Genomic DNA, 20,122 nt, shown 5'->3' on the forward strand with positions numbered 1-20,122 from the left:
CTATGCACTGTGTACTGTGGCGGACAGCGACGGGCACCGGAGCGGGGCTTCACGTGAGTATGTTTTTATGTGTGTTTGTCTGTGTGTTTATGTGTAAGGGGACTCTACTTCAAGGGGCACTACTACTACTATGGGCATTACTTCAAGGGGCACTACTACTACTATGGGCACTACTTCAAGGGGCACTACTACTACTACTATGGGCACTACTTCAAGGGGCACTACTTCAAGGAGCACTACTGCTACTACTATGGGCACTACTTCAAGGGGCACTACTGCTACTACTATGGGCACTACTTCAAGGGGCACTACTACTACTGTGGGCACTACCAGTACTAGGGACACTACTACAAGGGGCACTAATATGGGCACTACAAGAGGCACTATTACTCTGGGCACTACTGCAAAGGGCGCTACTACTATATACTGTGGGCACTAATACAAGGGGCACTATTATTGTGGCCAATGTATTGGGGGCACTGTTACTCTTGTGGGCAATGAATAGGGGGCACTACTGCAAGGGGCACTACTACTGTGGGCAATGTATAGGGGCACTATTACAAGGGGCACTACTACTGTTGGCAATGTATAGTGGACACTATTACTATTGTGGGCAATGTATACACTATTACAGTGGGCATTGTATAGAGAGCACTATTACTGTGGGCATTGTATAGGGGGCACTACTACCAGGGACGCTGCATAGGGGCACTACTACTGTGTACGTTGTATAAGAGCACTACTACTGTGGGGCCATGTATAGGGGTCACTACTATAAGGAGCACTACTACTGTGGGCATTGTATAAAGAGCACTGCTACTGTGGGCACTGCATAGGGGGCATTGTATAAGGGCACTACAACTGTGGGCATTGTATAAGGGCACAACTACTGTGGGCATTGCATAAAGGGCACTACTACTGTGGGCATTGTTTAGGGAGCACTACTATTGTGTGGCATAATGTGTATAATGGGTACTACGGTGTGGTACACTATACTACTGAAAAAGAGCGCGTCGTAAGGACACGCACCCGTTTCCGGTGCATGCGCGCCTTCGGTGCGCACATAAGTGCAACCTTAGATTTTCCATACCCCACTATAAAATTCCCACTTCGACCACTGTTTTGAACGATATTGTTATCGTTCATTTTATCTGCCAGTGGATATGCCATCAACGACCAGCTGTTCGTTGACGACGTCGTACATCGCCTGAACCTGCTGTCCAACCTGACGATATTGCCAGGTTGTGCAGGTTCGGGGAGGGTGCCGGCACTGCATGATATTGTTCAGTGTGTGCTCAGTGTCGTTAAGGACATTGAGCACACCACTGCCGGGGACACACCACATGATATCGCTCACGGAGCATCATTGTGTAGTGGATATGCGGCTTTACCCAGAAGTCACATTCACATGACCGCCTAGACCCAGAGGACCCTGCCGCAGCCGTCGGGGGAAGGTAAGTCATTGTTGGGTGTCATCATCAACATAATGACCATGTCGACATGATGACTGTTGAGATATCATACCCAACCCGAAAAGAGGGTTTGAGGGGGGGGGGGAAGGGGAATGGGTGGGGGGACACTGAACTTAATAAAAGATTTGATCACTTTCTGTTTTCTCTATTTTAACAAATTATTACCCCATCACCCAGTGGGGGGGGGATTCTATTGCTTTCAGCGTGTAGATGTTGTTCTCTAGGGGGGAGGCAGCTCTAATTTTACACTGGAATTTACATTTATGCTAAGATACAACCCCCTCCCCATCTCTGTCTCTGTCCCTACAGTCTGGAACTGGATTTGCCCTCTCTCACTTGTTGCACCTTCAAGATGTATTTACTCCAGGGCCGGCTCCAGGCATGTTCCACCTGAGCGGCCGCACAAGGGCGCCACCTACAGAGGGCGCGCCGATTTTCTACCGGCATTTTCCCTGGCTGGCCAGGCCCTGGCTGTCACTGTCATGCCGGGCTCTGCCCAGCCCACCCACCCCGCTGCTGCGCTTTTGCCCTACCCCCTATAACGTCACCACCAGCGCTGCCTGACAGTCCCTCCTCCTACATTGAGCTGGGCGGGCCGGGTGTGACGTCACACGCCATCCCTGCCCGGCCCGTGCAGTCTTCGATTTTGGCGGGCGGCGGCTGTGTGGAAGACGTGGTGCCGGTGCGGATACCACAGTGGGCACTGGCTTGCTAGCCTAGCCTGCTTCAGCCTTCACAGCTAGCGCGGCCGAGTGGACGGACTGCTGGCCACCGGACCGGACAACGAGTGTGTGGGGCTCACTCAGCGCCATCAGCAACCCTGAGGCTGAGCAGCACTGGACGGGTGCTGAGGCCTGGACGAGGCAACGAGGGCGTCCGTGCGGAGGAGACGGTAAGTGAATGAATGCGGTAGCATTCAATGCGCTCTTCTCCTTATCACATCATGGGCACAGGCTGGCTGCTGGTACTGGCAGGCAGGCTGTGTGTGTGTGACTATGTGCAGCACAGTAAGAGCAGCCAGCCTGAGTCTCATTCCACTATCTCCGTTTATCCAACCATCTCCAGAGCTTGGTCACCACCACCTCCAACTTATGATGATCGCTGCCAATATCATTATAATTATAAATCCACCACAATTCTCATTCCACTATCTCTAATCCATGTACCATCTCCAGAGCTTGGTCACCACCATCTGAGATGTCCCTTGATTACTCCTGTACTTTGAAATTCGCTCAGCACCCACATGGAGATTTCTGCAATCAGCCATCTTTCTCTAGAGTACCACATACAGCCTGTCAGTGCCAGCGGCCAGCCCATGAGTACAAAAAATGGTGAAGTGTGTGGTCCACTCCAGTCCACTCTCCACACAACACACTTCACTGTTTTTTTACTCCTGGACTGGCACTGGCAGGCAGGGTAGGCTGTAGCTAATAGCAATACTGTTAGAAAGTCAGATATGACACAGTTTAATAACCTTTAGGGGCGGGGGGGTCCCTCCAACATTTCTCGCACAGGGTGCTGGAACACCTGGAGCTGGCCCTGATTTACTCCTATCTGTAAATTACTCAGAAGGCATAAATAATGGGTGAATGAGTGTAACAAATCCACGTATTGGAAGACAACAGGAAGGGATGGGCCCTAATACAGAAGCAGGGGAGGAACAACGCGTCGCAGTAGCAGAGCACATATGCGTCCTGGGCCTGTACCCCCTAATGACATCATGATACCACAGAACAAGCACAGGGAGCAGCAAGACTGGTGCTAAATGCATCTATCCAAGCTCCCTAGGTGCCATCGGGGCAGCGACCATGCCGCCCCATCGGCCTTGGTTATCGGGCAGCGCATTCAGTGGCGTAAATTCATCCCAGACACCCGGAGGCAAGTTATACTTGGGTACCACCCCCCAGTCCCAGTCGGATTTGTCACACTGACATAAGAAGCTGCTGAGGAGCAGCGACACCAGTGAGCTAGGACAGGATATAGATAGACGGAGGCGGCAGCTAATGGTCTGACACGGAGCTCTCCACTAGTGTATGGTGGCTTCTCTGGTGCCGGGAAGAGGTGCCATGTATTGGGCAACCATGACGGTTCACTCTGGGTACATAGTTACTAGGTTGGGTGAATATATTGTGGGCAATGGCGGAGTGGTCAGGCGCCTCCATTGTCTCCCATAGTTCTGCCCCTGAGCACATTCCTCCTTACGGCCCTGACCATGCACTAGCTTTCTGGATCACCTGCTCTCCTCTGAAATGTGCCGCTCAACAGAGGCCTCCGCTCTGCACTCGTTCTAAAGCAACACTCTGCTCTGACAGCCGGAGAGGAGGAGGAGGAAGAGTGCTCAGAAAGATGATTTGTACAATAGACAGAATCATAAAAAGCTTAGTGTAGGAGCGAGAGCATAACTTAGGAATATTGGAGCCAATTTAGGGTAACACATGCCCAAGCTCTCTAACTGCCTGGGGTAATGCGTGGAGGTGGGATGGTGAAGGCCAGTTCAGGCCTCTGTTATCTTCTCTCATGGAGGGGAGTTGCTGTGAGTCCAATGTGTTAGTTGCAGGAGGAGAAGGGATCGTGCGGGATAATGAGACACAGATGTGACTCTGCTGTCAGATAACAGGAGACATGTGAAGTGTGGCAGAGGTTCATCATATAAGCAGAGGTGCTGTACCGTTCCTTGCTGCATACCAGGCCTCATTAATGATAAGTAGAGGTAACGAAGCAAATAAGGACTGAAGTACGTGAGACATGATTATCCCTGTTACTAATGTGCTCGGGAAGGGAAGTAGTTTGCTATAAGCTGCACCATTATCTCAGGGAGAACAGTCTCTGCAACCTCAGCAGCCAATGTCTCGAGAACTGCATTTGCAGTTGACTTTTTACTAAGTTTGATCATTTTTTATCAAAACCTTCAGTCTGATCTACTAAAGTCAAGATCATCCTTCAAATTAACTACAGACGTTTATATAATCTTGTAGAACCAGCATCAGATCCTATGAAATAATTGTTAGATGCCACAAGCGATATCGTTGTATAGCATGGTCACTATGAAATGAATGGTTATTTGTTTGTTTTATTTATTTTATTTTAACTAGATGCTTGTTCTGTTACTTAAGTGCGTCCTGGATGACGTGGAGCGTAACCATTTTCAATCCTACTGCTACAGGTTGCGAGTCAGTGCTTGAGAAGGCCCCACCGGTGAAAGCCCTTCTTCTGGCAGGACCAGCCGGTGTGGGCAAAAAGATGCTGGTGAATGCCGTCTGCAATGAAACTGGAGCGAACCTGTTTAACCTCTCCCCATCTAACATTGCTGGCAAGTATCCGGGCAAGAGTGGCCTGCAGATGCTGCTGCATATGGTGCTAAAGGTGAGTCTACAAGGGCCGGATAAGGTGACTTGGGTTGTAATTTGCAGGCAGGTTCAAGGGGAGAGCAAAGTCTAAGGAGCTCTTGGTAATCTGGCCCTGATTCAGAACCGCTCGCTGCCGCTGGCCGCTCACTGGGATTATGGGCGTTTTTTATTTATTTTAATTTTTTTCTCCGGCCGCTCGCAAAGCTGTGGGAGACCACCCACAGCTTGTGCGAGCGGCCAGGAGACCATCGCGATAATCGCGACCATCGACCTTGCGACGAGACCCTACGGTAGGGTCTAGGCTGCCGCAAGGCCGAGTGGACTTCCTGGTCTAATAGAGTAGGAAGTCCACTACTGACATCAGTAGTGATGTCAGTAAGACCTCCCAACAAACGCCATGCGTTTGTCCAGCCATCTCCCTACTCGCCCACAAAATGGGGCGAGCTGTCACTCACCATCGACAGTCTTGTTGCGAGCCCCTTAGCGACTGAACTTCAGTCGCTCAGCGGGGCTCGCGCACTCCGGACGGGTGCAAAAACATTGGGCCTCGCGAGCGGCTCTGAATCAGGGCCTCTGTGAGGTGCAGAAGCACGGGGTGCCTAGAACCCCTGACGAAGTGTTCCTTTGACATTTTATACTGCTGTTTGATGTTGGAGGGCATTGAGCACAATCTCATGGTTTAGGGGAGGTCATAGTGAAGCTCCTACTGTCACTTGGGGGAAAATGTATCAAACCTATTTTAAGTGAGGTGTTGCCAATAACAGCCAATCAGATTGTAGCTATCATTTATCTAGTACAGGCTATAAAATATGATTAACTGCTATGGGAAACATCCCCAATGTTCTCTCCCCCTTAGCACTTGGCATAGTAATACTGCAAAGCATTTATAGCCTAAATAAACGAGCTTACAAACATACAAATATTTGAAGAGTAACAACAATCAACCCTCTGACACATTAGCTCATTGTATGTGTTACACAATAACTATGTATATACGGAGGCACATGGGACGTGCAGGAGATACGGTGACATCATGAAGTGATTTCGGGATAGATTCCTGAGGGCGAGGGAGTCGTTTATCCAAGGCCCAGTTTTGCCAACTGTAACAGTTTTGGATAATTAATTAGGCAAACGCAGACCCAGAACAGCTGTGTGCTCCAGCATCAGCAAATACCGCTCATGATTTATCATCTGACACCACGGGAGCCTTGATTTCAGAGGAAGAGTCTGGGGGCACAATGACACCACCGGGTGATGGGAGGTGGAGGGGAAGCGTTTTCTGACAGAACAAAAAAAAAATATTCACTGCAGGTAAAGGAGGAATGTAAACAGGTCAAATGCAAGAAAGGCAAAGGAATGTTCCACTTGTCAGGCCTAGAAGGAAATATACATGTTTGGAACAGGGTTCAGTGATAACGCTGGGTGTTAGATGAAATAGACGTTAAATGATAAAATGAAAAGGCTATACATGAAGACAGTTATTTGTATTAAGCGTAACCATTAAAGCATTAAATCATTTTTGAAGTATACTGTATATATATCTGACAGATGTAGGATTCGTCTGCTCCTTGGCACCATCTAACTGAAACATTTGTTTATCTTAAGTTCCGCACAATGCAAATATCTCTATCTGCAATAAGCGATAACGTAGCTTTTCTTGTGCGCAAAGCGGGACAAGGGCTCGCACCAGAAGGGAGGGGGGTATCCACACATGACAGGGGCAATGTCATGTGTCACAGCTCACAGGGGCATGACTAGTGCTACTGAGGTCCTGGACCGCTCCCCTGTTCTTTCCCTTATAATGGCTCATAATGCCACACACAACATAGGAAATGCACACGTCACCCGTTCACTGCTGTGCTACTATGAAGAGCAGCAGTCACTTGCCATCCCTCTTCTTAAAATGACAATGTAATGAACGTTTCACCGGTATGTGTAAGTTACGCTGTTTATAAAACATTAATAGTTGAATAGTTATTGATTCAAATTTGCATATCTAAGTTTGCACACGCAGGGATTACACACGCAGTTCAACTGCGATAGTATGCTAATCCATTGCCATCGCTATGCCGTTGCAGCACTACATAAGGACGCCCACTTTACCTTACACATATCCATAATGTTTAGCAAGATTGCGAAACCATCGGTAACACAGAGTACAATCGGAGCCTCACGCACACTTGCACAAGGTCAGACCTTACTCAGGAATTGCTAACCTCATCACACGCCACGAGACCTCAAGCTGCGTAAGGCATCGCAGTGGATAATTTATGCACGCCCCTGCAATGGCGTTCAAACGCACTGGAACGCCTGCGTTTCACCAATCCCCATCACCACCCACAAACGGCACTTCCTGTCAATCACCCTGCGATGGCTCTGCGTAGTCCCGATCGCAGTGGCCAGTTGGCACACACACATGCGCAGAACACATCCATCGACCGATTGCGTGCGTAATCGCAGTTGCGATCGGTAATGAATCAGGCCCTGTGTCATTATGTGGACAGCAAAGGAACACCTGTTATTATGATTTTAAATAATAAATCAATAGGTGGCACAGTGGTTAGCATTGTTGTCTCATAGAGCAGTGTGTGAGTTTGTTTTACTTGTATCTGCGTAAGTTTCCTCCCGCTCTCCAAAGACATACTGGTAATGATTATTAACTTCTACCAACATTAACCCTTATGCGTCTGTCTGTGTTGTAGGAAATATAGATTGTAAGCTCCTTTGGGGCAGGCACTGGTGAAATGATTAAAGGGCAGTGCATTATATATACACTATACAAATAACTGTTAATAAATAAATAATAAGTCCTAAAACTTAAATGATAAATATTGCACTGACGTTCCAGTACAGCTGTGAAAAAGTCATATTGAATGTATGGAGATGACCTGGCTACTCGATTACAGACATTTAGCTACACCTAACTGTTTATAACAGGGTCATAATGGAAATCGATTCAGGTGAAAAGCTGACATTTCCCGCAGGTAAGCTGCTGTGACATCACTGGCCCTGAATCCAAAAGTCCTTACAGTGTCTATGTCTGAGCAAAGACTGGAAGTGTGTGACACACATTTTGCTGGTTAAAGTAGAGAAGCACTCCCTGCCCATGAACACGGCAAAGTGATGAGAGTAAGATGGACATTTTTAAGTAAATATAATATAACCATCTTCATCATGTTCAAGTATGTCATTCATAAGACTATTGGCAAACATGTGGTTGTTCCTTGGACCACTTTTGGCTCTCACCTTATGCTCACAGGGAGAGTGAAGCGTGCACAGCCAGGTGCAATGATGTCAATAACAAACTTTCATTTATATTAGATTAAAGTTCCTCTCCCCTTACATTTCAGTAGAGTTGTTTATCTTCGCTGTAGAATTCTGCTCCTGGATGTTGCTGCATAAATCTTCGCAAAGCCAAGGACAATGAACGATTCCACCTTTACCAACTAAGGGCCTGATTCAGCCAGGATCACAACTGCTGAAGTGCACGCAGGCAGTTTTGCATTGCGATCCTTGCAATAATAATGCAAATGCAGCAGGAGGTGTATGACACCCCCTGCTGCATCTGCGATCCCAGCACTGTGAGAGAGGTCGCAGGCTGGGAACACCATCGCAACAATCGGTGGTCACGATGGTGGATGTTGCCGGGCCTCCGGCCAGCTGAGTGAGCCAGCTTGCAAGCCTAGGACACTGCGTTTGATCAACACAGATCCTGGGCTAGCCAGTCCCGGGAAAATGGGGCGTACACACAATCAGGAAGGCGCATTCAAGGGCTTGTGTGCGACTAGGCAGGAGCCATTCTGCACACTCGCATAATCTGCACACTCGATAATTGGGAATCTGCAATCAGCAGTGAACTTGTGTTCACTGCTGAATCAGGCCCTAAATTCGTACACAAGAATGATATGATATATACTACATTTAACAGGCTTGTCTACCCTCCTGATTTTGCCGGGAGCCTCCTGAAAATCAGGTGCAGCCCCCGCCCCCCCAGGAAAGGCAGGCCAGCCTCCCGGCAGCGGCCGATCCCCTCGACCCCCCTACCGCAGCGGACGGGTGCCGGTAACGTGATGCACACTGAATCACTTCATTTTGGCCCCGCCCCCTGCTCCACAATGCCTGTATTATCGGCATTGTGTAGCGGAGGCGGGCCAAAATTATGCGATCGCGTGGCCCCACCACTCCCACAAATGCCCGCCACCTGCCTGGCCACTCCCCCTTGTCCCGGCCACGCCCCCCCCCCCCATCCTTCCAATCTGGCTGCTCCCTCCCGGAAGGAGCAGCCAGAAAGTCGGCAAGTATGCTACATTAATATGACCGCATCTCACTTGAAAACAGACATATGTTATCTGCTTGGCTTCACGGCTGCTGCAAATAGGAGCAGCTGCCACATGTCAGAAATAAAAGTCAGCTTATCTTAACTCTACTTTGCATCCTTGTGGGACTGTCGCATCCCCCCCCCCCCCCGTCTTAAGCCATTAATGTGAACTTGCCGCCTACTAGTAAGAACGCTCCTTATGAATACACCAGATGCTTATGACATTATTGAGGCATGAGGCACAAAGTGCACCTATAACATACACAGAATGGATGCCTCCAGGCTATAAAACCTGGATTACTGACGGCTATTGAAGATGAAAGATCTCGCTCTTGTGTCCCTTTTTGTTTCAGCATATGTATAGTGTTAAGGCGGTTTCATTTAGCACTGTGGTTCACTGAAACTAAAAAAATAAATAATCTTGTCATACAAGGTATAATATATAAGCTGTCCTGGAATGTGCATTAGTGTGCAGGTGTTATGGATAAGCCACATGGCTCTGTGTAGCAGTGATAGAAGACCATCCTCTAGTGGTGACTGTGGTGAATTGCAGTTTCAAAACAGGCTGATGTTCGGTATATGTAAGTTTATTTACGTGCCACTACAATGTACAGTACACCAGTGTCTTTCAGCATATATCAAACAAATCTGTAATAACAGTAAGGAGAAACATTAGAATACCATAGAAACAAAGATATATTTAATTGGATCTTGGAAGACTTACAAAGAGATTACATAAAAAAGTGAAACAAGTAAAGTGCTGATGAGAAGAAGGGCAGTTTGAGTATTTGCTTTATTGTTAGAGACCTAGAGGATAAAGTGTCAATGACTATAACCTATTAACAGGTGGCCCGCCAGGTGCAGCCGTCTGTCATTTGGATTGACGATGCAGAGAAAACTTTTTGCAAGAAGGTGCCAAAGACGGAGAAACAGGTAAAAGTCATATACTGTGAGTTAATGGACATCCAGTTAGGGGTCCGGCTTTCTGTCTTGTCCATAACCTTACATTGTCTTGCTGTGAAGTCCAGGGTCTCAGGTATGCTACTCTAGTGATCACACTACTAGCCCAGTATGCAGTGGTGCAATGATATCATACTTGCCTACTTTTTAAAAAGCATTTCAGGGAGATTGTGAAAGCAACACCTATGAGCGCGGCGTTAAAGTGGGCTGTACTGCTACATCTGAGAGGTGTGTCATACATATGATGGGCATGTACTGCTACATCTGAGAGGCGTGTCATACATGTGATGGGTGTGTACTGCTGCATCTGAGAGGTGTGTCATACATGTGATGGGCGTGTACTGCTACATCTGAGAGGCGTGTCATACATGTGATGGGTGTGTACTGCTGCATCTGAGAGGTGTGTCATACATGTGATGGGCGTGTACTGCTACATCTGAGAGGCGTGTCATACATGTGATGGGCGTGTACTGCTGCATCTGAGAGGTGTGTCATACATGTGATGGGCGTGTACTGCTACATCTGAGAGGCGTGTCATAAACTTGACTGACATCCACATGTAAATGAGCCCCAAAGCAGTCAGTAAGATCTACTTGTTGATGAAAACACACTGATACTTTTCAGAAAATGCATGTAGCCATAGGGATCATTGTGCCTTATAACCAATGCAGGGAAACTATATTAATGATCCTATTTGAATGTATATATCTCTCTGTTATTTATATAAAACAGCTTCATAATGGGGGTAAGGTGCAATCAGGGAGATTATTAGACTTTTCAGGGAGATTGCTACTATATCTGGAAGTCTCCCTGACAATCAGGGAGAGTTGGGAAGTATGATGCTTAGCTTGCTGCCTCACAGCACTGGTGCCCTGGGGTTGAGTCCCAGCAAGGCCCTATGTGTGTGGAGTTTGTATGTTCTCCCCGTGTTTGCGTGGTTTTCCTTCAGGCACTCTGGTTTCCTCCCACAATCCAAAAACTTACAGGTAGGTTAATTGGCTTCTGACAAAAAGTGTGTCTATGTGATAGGGCGTAGGGACTATCGATTGTAAGCTCCACTGGGGCAGGGACTGATGTGAATGACTGACATATTCTATGTAAAGTACTGCATAATATATGCGCACTATGGGCCTGATTCGGCAAGGATCGCAATAGTTAAGACGCACGCAGTCGGACGATTTTCGCGATCTGCACATGTGTGAACTAGCCACTGCGATGGGGAATGAGAGCGCAGTGTGTATGCAGAGCCATGGCAGAGTGATTGACAGGAAGTGCCATTTGTGGGTGGTGATGGGGGGATGGTCAGGCGAACGCAGGCGTGTAAGTGCGTTGGGACGGCGTTGCAGGAGCGTGCATAAATTAGTCACTGCAATACCAGACGCAGCCTGAGGCCTCATAGCGTGCGCAGAAGTAAGCAATTCCTGAGTGAGGTCTGACCTGCCTTACTGTGCGTATGGGTCCGATGTTACCGATTTGTTTCGCTATGCTGCCCAAGTGTACGGATGTGAGTAAGGGGAAGTGGGCGTCCTCATGTTAGGCTGAGATCGCATTGCGAATGCAAACATTTACATATCACCGCTGATATTAGCAGCTGCATAGCGTGCGTATAAGCAGAATAGCGATCCTTGCTGAATCAGGCCTTATATACATAACTGTTACGTATTATGACGTGTCTGTCTCTGTTCGTTTTCAACTTTTATCCCTGCTATATACCACCCAACATTGCTAGGATTAATTATATAAATTCAAATTCTGTTTCTAACAATACTGATGCCAATCCTTAACTCTAGTTATCAATGTGTTTTACTAGTAGACTCCCACTGAAGGCACAAAGATGGTTCTGCTTCATTGATTTACTGCCCCCTGGTGTCTAATATTAATATTATTCCATAAATTCATTCTAAAGCATGATCCTAAAACCCTTAGATGTATATTAGTCACTGATACTAGAGGCTGCCGATGGCCCCATTATTATAGGTACACCATAACTTATCATCTCTGTCATGTTTCTGTTTCTTCTCTTTGTTGCGAACAGTTAGATCCCAAACGATTGAAAAAGGATTTACCGAAACTCCTGAAATCCATAAAGTCAGAGGATCGCGTCCTTATTGTGGGCACCAGTCACCGACCATTTGATGCAGAGGTCAAACCTTTCTGTAAAATATACAAGAAGATCATCCTGGTTCCTAGGCCAGACTATGCAGCACGCCTGGGTGAGCCGTGTAGCTGTGATAAAATATTATATATATATATATATATATATATATATACATATATATATATATACACACATGCCTCCCAACATGACCCTCTCCAGGAGGGACATAATGCTCTGGTCCTGGACTTCCCTGGTAATGTATGATTGGTGGCGGCTCTAGAGGTGGGGCTGCAGTACAGTCCAAAATTCAAATAGGGGAGTCACACCAACTGCCAGTGATTCCCAGCCAGTGATGTTTGGCAGCGTGTGATATGACAGTTGGTGTGACTCCCCTATTTGAATTTTGAACTGCGCCTAAGCTCCACCTCTTACCAGGGAAGTCCAGGACCAGAGCATTGTGTCCCTCCTGGAGCGGGTCATGTTGGGAGGTATGTATACACACATACATACAGGGTTTGGCTTAGCTACTTGAATCTACATTGTACAGGGATGTTGGTGTGCAGGCTGTAACAATTTTATATCCTTTCCTAGAATTGCAGGTGATATTGTGTCATGGGGCCCCAGTTGTCATCTTGAAATGCAGTTTGGTACTCTACAGAAACATACATATATATATATATATATATATATATAGTGCCTCCATATGAATTCTGTTCATCCCTATATATAATATATAAGAACCAAATATTTACAGGCCTCTACTTGATGGATAAGATGATGACAAAAAGTTTACAGTCTACTAGATCTATGCCTAGGATTTGCAAACTGGGGCCTCATTTACTAATGAGTTTAATCACCATAACGAGTGATACATTTCTCTTTGTATGATAATAGTGCTCCAGCCAATCACCTCCCAACTGTCATTTTTATAACAGTCGACAGTTGAGAGCTGATTGGCTGGAGCACCATTTATCATACACAATGACATTTATCACTCATTTTGGTGCTAAAACTCGTTAGTAAATGGGGGCCTAATTCAGTTACGAGTGGTAAATAAGCAAGTTAAAAACAAAACGTCTGTATCAGTCTCTGGAGTAATAAATGTGACCTTTACTTCCACCTGTGAGTAACCCATCACTTCGCCCGCAGTACGTCACTGATCTTATACTATGTATCTTGTGTCTTTTCTCTCCAGTCCTGTGGAAGAGGCTGATCGCCCAGCAAGTAGACATCGCTACGTCTCTGAACTTCAGCGCCCTGGCTAAGATCACGGACGGCTTCACCCCTGGACACATGGTGCAGGCAGTGGACGCGGTACTGAACGACAGAAGGATAAGGCAGCTTCCGCGCAAACCATTGGCGGCCTCAGAATTTGTAGGCTCACTGTACAGGCAGGAGCCCGTGTACAAAGAGGAGGAGGAGGCTTTCAAGGTCAGATTCTTGGGCCTCCTATATGCTCACTATTCATTATACTACACTTACGGTCTCCTTCATACATGGCTTGTGGTCAGTTGGTGCGGGGCATAGTTTTATAGGGCAACAAGACATTTTCCATGTCATATGTAAGAAAAACCCACAAAAACAAAACACACGATAATAAAATATAGTGGTATTAGGGGTCGAATCAATCAGCCCCACCTCGCCTGATCTCAATCTGACTCGTGGATTTTTGTACAGAGCCCCATGGGACTTGCGAACAAAAATCTGTTAGTCAGGAAGAGCGGCATATAGTCGCACTTACGCCGCGAGGGGACTCACGATTAATTGAATTGACCCCTTATACTAGTTATGACTTGAACCAGGACCAACATAGTATATGTCAAGGACATCTAAGTTTACAGTTTGAACCATATTATATATATATATATATATATATATATATATATATATATATATAAATAATATACACACACACACACCAGTTAATGTGAATTTCTCTCGCCCATGTATTGTCTTCTACAGCAATTTTAAAGGGTCTGAAAATCTTGCAAAATGTGACTAGATAACAATAACACTCATCCAATTAAGCACCAGTCTGTGCTCACTTTATATTAATCAGAAACTGATAACTCTACAGCACAATCCTTTCATGGATTTAGATCCTAACATCACACCTAGCAGATATATCTGCAAATGGAGTGATCTGCAGATAAATCTGTAGATGATGGTCATTCGGTTACACTGATCTTCCAGGCAGTCGCGGGTCCAGCTGGCCGGGGGCGTGTCCACCCGCGACTGCCGCTGCATGTGTAACGAAGACCGGCTGATCGCCCGCACGCACTTGCTGATGGACAGATATGTCTGTAGATTTATCTGTCCATCGGCTGTGCAGCACAGCCGACGCGATATGTCTGTGAACGACGTCGTTCACAGACATGTCGCTGGTACACACTGGCCGACGGGCACCAGATATATTGGCCTATCAATTGATCGGCCAGTATATCTGTCAGTGTGTACCCAGCTTTAGACAAGCTATGGAACGTAATACGACCACGTACGCAGCGCAATTCTCTCATATTGCCCCATAGAACTGCAGGTGTACATCCAAACAAAGCATGACACTCAATAATTATCTCCAAATTGGGTCATTATCAGACTAACGTAAATGAGGTTGGAAGGTAATTGCTAACAGTACGTGTGTACTAGTCTGACAAACAAGTCCCCCCGACTCAGCCCAATTGCCAAACAGGTGAATCTCGGCAGATTTGGCTACCTCTGTGGCCAAATTCGAAAGTGAATCGGATGTGTAGCCAGCATGAACATGAATAGAACTTTAATGTGAAACATCAAACGACTGTTCTGGTCGTCTATACTCTGCAGAGGCATCTCATAGCTTCTCTCGCAGGTCATATCTTCCTATATCCTTCTGCGTTATATCGACAATGGTGTCCCCGCTGCTTACACAACTGTTCCCCACTTGGCCAGGGATCCATGTTCCATTTATCATCCTCCCCATATCAGCGAGTCAGATAATTCATTGGTTACGATACCTATCAATATACTGTATAACACAACTCTCCTTTCCTGCCCGGTAACAGACCTGGTACTCCAAGACGCCGCTTGGTAAGAAGAGAAGCAAAGCAATGACTGGTGGAGAGGAGGAGACTGGGAAGGAGAAAGGAAAGAAGAAAGGAGCAAAGAAAGGAAAGAAGAAATAGAATCCAGTTTTGCTGCCTGTTACCGAAGAATAAATGTTTATTTCCTGTTTGTGTGGGGTCTATAACTAGTACGGTACTGTGGGGGGTTCATTCTAGAATCAGTTTCAATCGCAGCTCAGCTGTGACACATTTCATTCCCTCATCAAACAAACGAGATGACAAGATCCCTCTGTGCGGCCTTCAATGGAGCCTCTAACGGGACACAATGGTGATTGCGTTCATCAAGCGCTTTTCTCTGTCTTCTGGTTTGAAGAAGAAATGTGTTTAGCGCAGAGTACAGTACACTGGGTTGTAGGATACAAACTTTATTTTAGTAGAATATCAGGACTGGAGACACAATTTCTGAGAAGTGCTGCATGATACATCCAAACCTACTGTATGTGGTTGCAATCAGGCAGTGAACCATGCAATTGTGTGTAGTGTACTAGAGGTACAGCAGGGGTGTATCTATAATGGGGGCAGGGTGTGCGGGGAACACGGGCCCCTGGGTTCAGGGGGGCCCCGCACCGCACACCCTGCACCCATAATATTATTTACCTCTCCGGAGTCCCACGTCGGCGCCTGGGTCCGGCGCTGTAAAACTGCCGCGGCGGGCATTTTCCCCTCGCTTGTGCATGTGCAGTACAGGGAAAATGGCCACCTGTGCATACACTATAGACTCTGGGCACACTCTAGTGCCCAGAGTCTATAACTCTGGCGCTGACCGCGCACAGCTCAGTGCACTGCCGGGCAGTGAGGGAGGGGGCCCGTGTCGGATACTGCACGCGGGCCCCCTCCTCTCTAGATACGCCCCTGAGGTACAGCATGGATCTACGCCACTGACTCTCAGCCACGACATGCCCTGACTGAGGTACATTGTATGATGATTGTTATCTGCATGTGGTAACGCTACGTTACAGTGTCGGCGGATGTGACACTGTAATGTAGCATTTTGCATGTAGGTACACCGGCAGCCGCACACAGAATATAGGCATGCCGCATATCATTTTAATCAGCAGAAGCTGCTTGTGTGTCCTGTTCACTTTGTGAATATAACGCATTTTAAGGGAAAAAGTCGTATGAAAAGACACTTGGCGCTGAGGCGCGCCACACAAGAAGGGCTGTTCAGCGCACAGGGAGGATAGATGTATGTGGACACATTTGTACAATGAGATTCTGCTATGCTATAATGCTAGTTATACTGTATATAAAAACAATGATAACAGTTTTTATAATTAAGGGAATTGTTAACGCAAGTTAAAGCTACTTTGTGATTGCATTGGACATTGAATTCCTCTTAGCATTAGGGCTATACTTTCCATGTTCAAAAACTTTTATTTCCTCTCTAATGGGACGTTATGGTACGCTCTTCTCATTTCAGGAAGCCTTTATGTTTGATGAAACATATACTTCATTTGAAATAAGTGGCATAGCATTTAATATCGTGGGCGTGATATAGAGTTAGACCCATTTTACATTAAAATAGCGCAGATCTGAAATGCCTCCAAAAAAAATTTGATTTCCTTATCTAAAAGAAGTCTGAAGAATCTCTAGGTGCGTCCAGCTCCACAACAGTAGTGTATGCGCTGGGCTCAGGAGATGAGGTTACACACTACGGGCTGAAGTCACACTACCCAATTTGTACACAATATAAAACTGCAACAAAATGTTATATCCATAAGATTGATTAGTGTTCGGATAGTGGGCCTGATTCATACCCGCTCGCTCGGAGCGAGCGATGTTTTTCATCGTGCGCATACGTATGCATCGTATTGCGCCTGTGCAAACTAGTACAAGCGTTCGGGAAGCAATCGCTCACCAGGCATTGACAGCCCAGCTGAATGAGTGACAGGAGAAGCCGTTTGTGGGTGGTAACGGGCTGGAAACTGGGGAGTGGAGGTGCGAACGCAGGCGTGCCTGAGAATCTTAACGCCGTTTCAGAGGCGTGCATAATTAACAGCCAGCGTCATAGGACACGTCACTTGGTTGAAATATACACTGAAGTGCTCGCAGTGCTTGTGGTAGGGTACAGTCAACCTTCAAGCACTGCAATCGCATCCTATGGTGCTCGATGTACCGATGGTGCATGCACTCTGGGAGATGACATGCGCAAGTGGGCCTCTTACATACACAGAGTGATCGCTCGCCAAGACGTAGTGGGCGTGTTTAAGACTTGCCGTGCAATTGCCTGCCTTGAGGTCACTTAGCCGAATTTGCATACGCTGGGAGCGAGCAATCGCATCTAGCGAACGGGCCTGAATCAGGGCCAGTGATCTAAATGAACACAAAAGGCACATTTACCATATAAAATCCAATTAAATACAGAGACAAACATCCATCGTCTCAAAAATTATAATGGGAATGTTCCTAGCACAATTATCAGGCCGTGACCTTAAATAATATAGCAGCCATACTAATTATTTATAGATTATCAGTGGGAGGGATCCAGATGCAATCAGCCAATCACACGCGGCTGATAATCATCAAAATCATCAGTGCGTGTTTTGCAGAAAGGGTCGGGCACATTTGTGGTTCTAGAGGCGGGCAAGCAGGGCTATTGCCCGGGGTGCTGCAGCCTCACTGCGTGGCTGCAGTCAACTGGCCGGCGCCGTCTAATCTTGCCACCCCCACCCACTCTTGCCCGCAACCATTATAGGGCCGTATTCAATTAGACGCGATAATTTCTCAGCCGTCGGCGGAATGTACTTATCGCAGACTTGTTTTGGACGCGAAACCGTTTTGTGCGCGGCCTCACTTTTCGCCCTATTCAATTCCAAAGGACGCAAAAACGGGACCCGGCAAAACGAAAACAGGTGAAAAGTGCTGTCAGATTTGGGGAAATCAGCCTGACACTCCCCAAAAGATGCACTAACATTGGGGATCAATCTAGATGCCCCCAAATAGGCCTGCTGAAGGTATTTGGGGTACTTAAATGCTCTCAATAGCTGCTAATTAGCGTCTTTGCACAAGTGGTGAAGAATAGCATTTAGCAGTTTTTTAACTAGTCCCAGCAAATTCAGGGTACATGAAAATGGGTAAAAATTGCAAAAGTGAAGTTTTAAAAAACGCACCTTCGTCAAGCACCTGCAATAAAAAAAAAAAAAACACCTCCCCCATACTTGCAGACCCCCCAAGTTTGTACCCCAACTTTGATTTTTTTTTATTTGCCCCCTTTTTCAAAGTAATTTTTTGGGGTGTTCTTCATTTTTTTGTTTCAGTATTTTTTTTACCCAGTTATGCTTTGGGGGGGGCTGTCCCAAGGGTGCTGAGTGGTTTCCTGACGCACCCCAAAACCGCAATTCTGCACTTTTTTTCACCACCTATTCATAGCGAATCTTTTTTGCCTATTACATTGCATTGCATTTTCGCGTCCACGAAAAGTATTTTGAATTGAATACGGCCCATAGTAATAAACTGCGGAGGCACCATGATATGCTGTTGTCCCTTCCTACTGTTTCCCAGAATGCCAGTCCCGGGCGTGATGACGTTATACCGCGTGACATCATCGCAAATTGCATTTTGGGAGCGGCCGCGGGAGAGAGAAGATAGAGGAGCAGCAACAAGGAGGAGGGACCTGCCTGCCTTCATAAGGTAAGAATTAGGCAAATGGCGCCCCCTTGCAAACAGTGCCCCCCTATGCAGCAGCGCAATTAGTATTTCTTTCACTCTTTTTTTTTGTTGCCGGCTGTGGCCACACCCCTGATTAGGCCACACCCCCTGAGTTCAGGGCACCAATGGAAGCTTTCGCCCTGAGCTCCACAAGTGTTAGAACCAGCCCTGGTCAGGCACCCACAAGAGGAACGCCTCCTGACAGGTACATATGCCATATTGGCAGGATCACGGTCTCCCAGTACTATTCTTGCCCACCTCTGGCTCCTTCCTTGCACCATTCCGTCTCTAATATAAAGAGTCATCAGTGTAAAATCTGCATATGGAGAGAAGTGTGAATCTCCTATGTGCCCATGCGCAGCACAGAAATGTGTATTTTAACCAGAATAAAAGACACACGTCCAACCCTACATGGGGCCCTGTATATTTGTTGTTGTGTAATGCTGTCCTTTCCACTTCTTGGAAAGAGCATAAAAGTCACAGGATAGCACACTTCTAATTAACGGCAGCTCAGTCCACATCAATAGCTAATTTCTTGCCCAGAAATCCTCCGATAACATCACCAGCTGCCTAGTAACACATTCTGTGATCTCACACTTCATAGAGACTTCAATAAAGCTGGAGAAAGAAGATTTTCTACGTGTGTTTAAAATAGTTAAGTGGTAAAACGTGTGGTCAGCATTATTACAGCAGGACGAGAAGGGAGATAAAGCAATAATATAGAATATTATCCCATTGGGTAGCCTGTGCCGTTCCCACGTTACTGAGCGCTTGCAAAAGTCGCCCAGATGTTTCCCCGGTTGAAGCTTAAAGAGTTGGACTGTGCAAAGTGATGAAGCAGCTTCTCCAATAGAACGATGTGCTTTCCTGTAATTCTATACACCCCAGGTAGGGCAGTTTTCAGACAGATCTCTTGCACCAAGGATATGGCTTGTGCAAGTGTGCGCCGATAATGATAACGGGTGTAAATCCAAGCGTACGCATAGGGGCGGTGCGGCCGGAAACATGCGTACATTGCTGCATCTGGGCAAATATATGTACCGTCCACTTGTGTCCAACTCTACATTGCCCCAGTGTATTCTGTACATGAAATAATTGGGAATACCTCCAATCTAATCTAATAACACCACATTATGTATTGTAACACTTGTATATGGAAAATAAGAAATGTAACGTGCTTA

The 20,122-nt window shown here is 46.6% G+C and overlaps 1 protein-coding gene across 1 annotated transcript in view; it reads left to right on the forward strand.

The window, feature by feature from the left end:
• DRC11 (dynein regulatory complex subunit 11) overlaps positions 1–15,768 on the forward strand; it is a 215,090-nt gene extending 199,322 nt beyond the window's left edge. Inside the window, exons 16-20 of the mRNA XM_088467766.1 lie at positions 4,636–4,835; positions 9,984–10,070; positions 12,133–12,310; positions 13,391–13,626; positions 15,234–15,768. Coding sequence (XP_088323892.1) covers positions 4,636–4,835; positions 9,984–10,070; positions 12,133–12,310; positions 13,391–13,626; positions 15,234–15,353 — 821 coding nt within the window. The 3' untranslated portion in view covers positions 15,354–15,768. The remainder of the gene's footprint in view (positions 1–4,635; positions 4,836–9,983; positions 10,071–12,132; positions 12,311–13,390; positions 13,627–15,233) is intronic.
• Positions 15,769–20,122: the final 4,354 nt, after the last annotated feature.

This window comes from Taudactylus pleione, unplaced genomic scaffold (genome assembly GCF_031769625.1).
Source record: "Taudactylus pleione unplaced genomic scaffold, aTauple2 ptg000074l, whole genome shotgun sequence".
Classification (NCBI taxonomy): domain Eukaryota; kingdom Metazoa; phylum Chordata; class Amphibia; order Anura; family Myobatrachidae; genus Taudactylus; species Taudactylus pleione.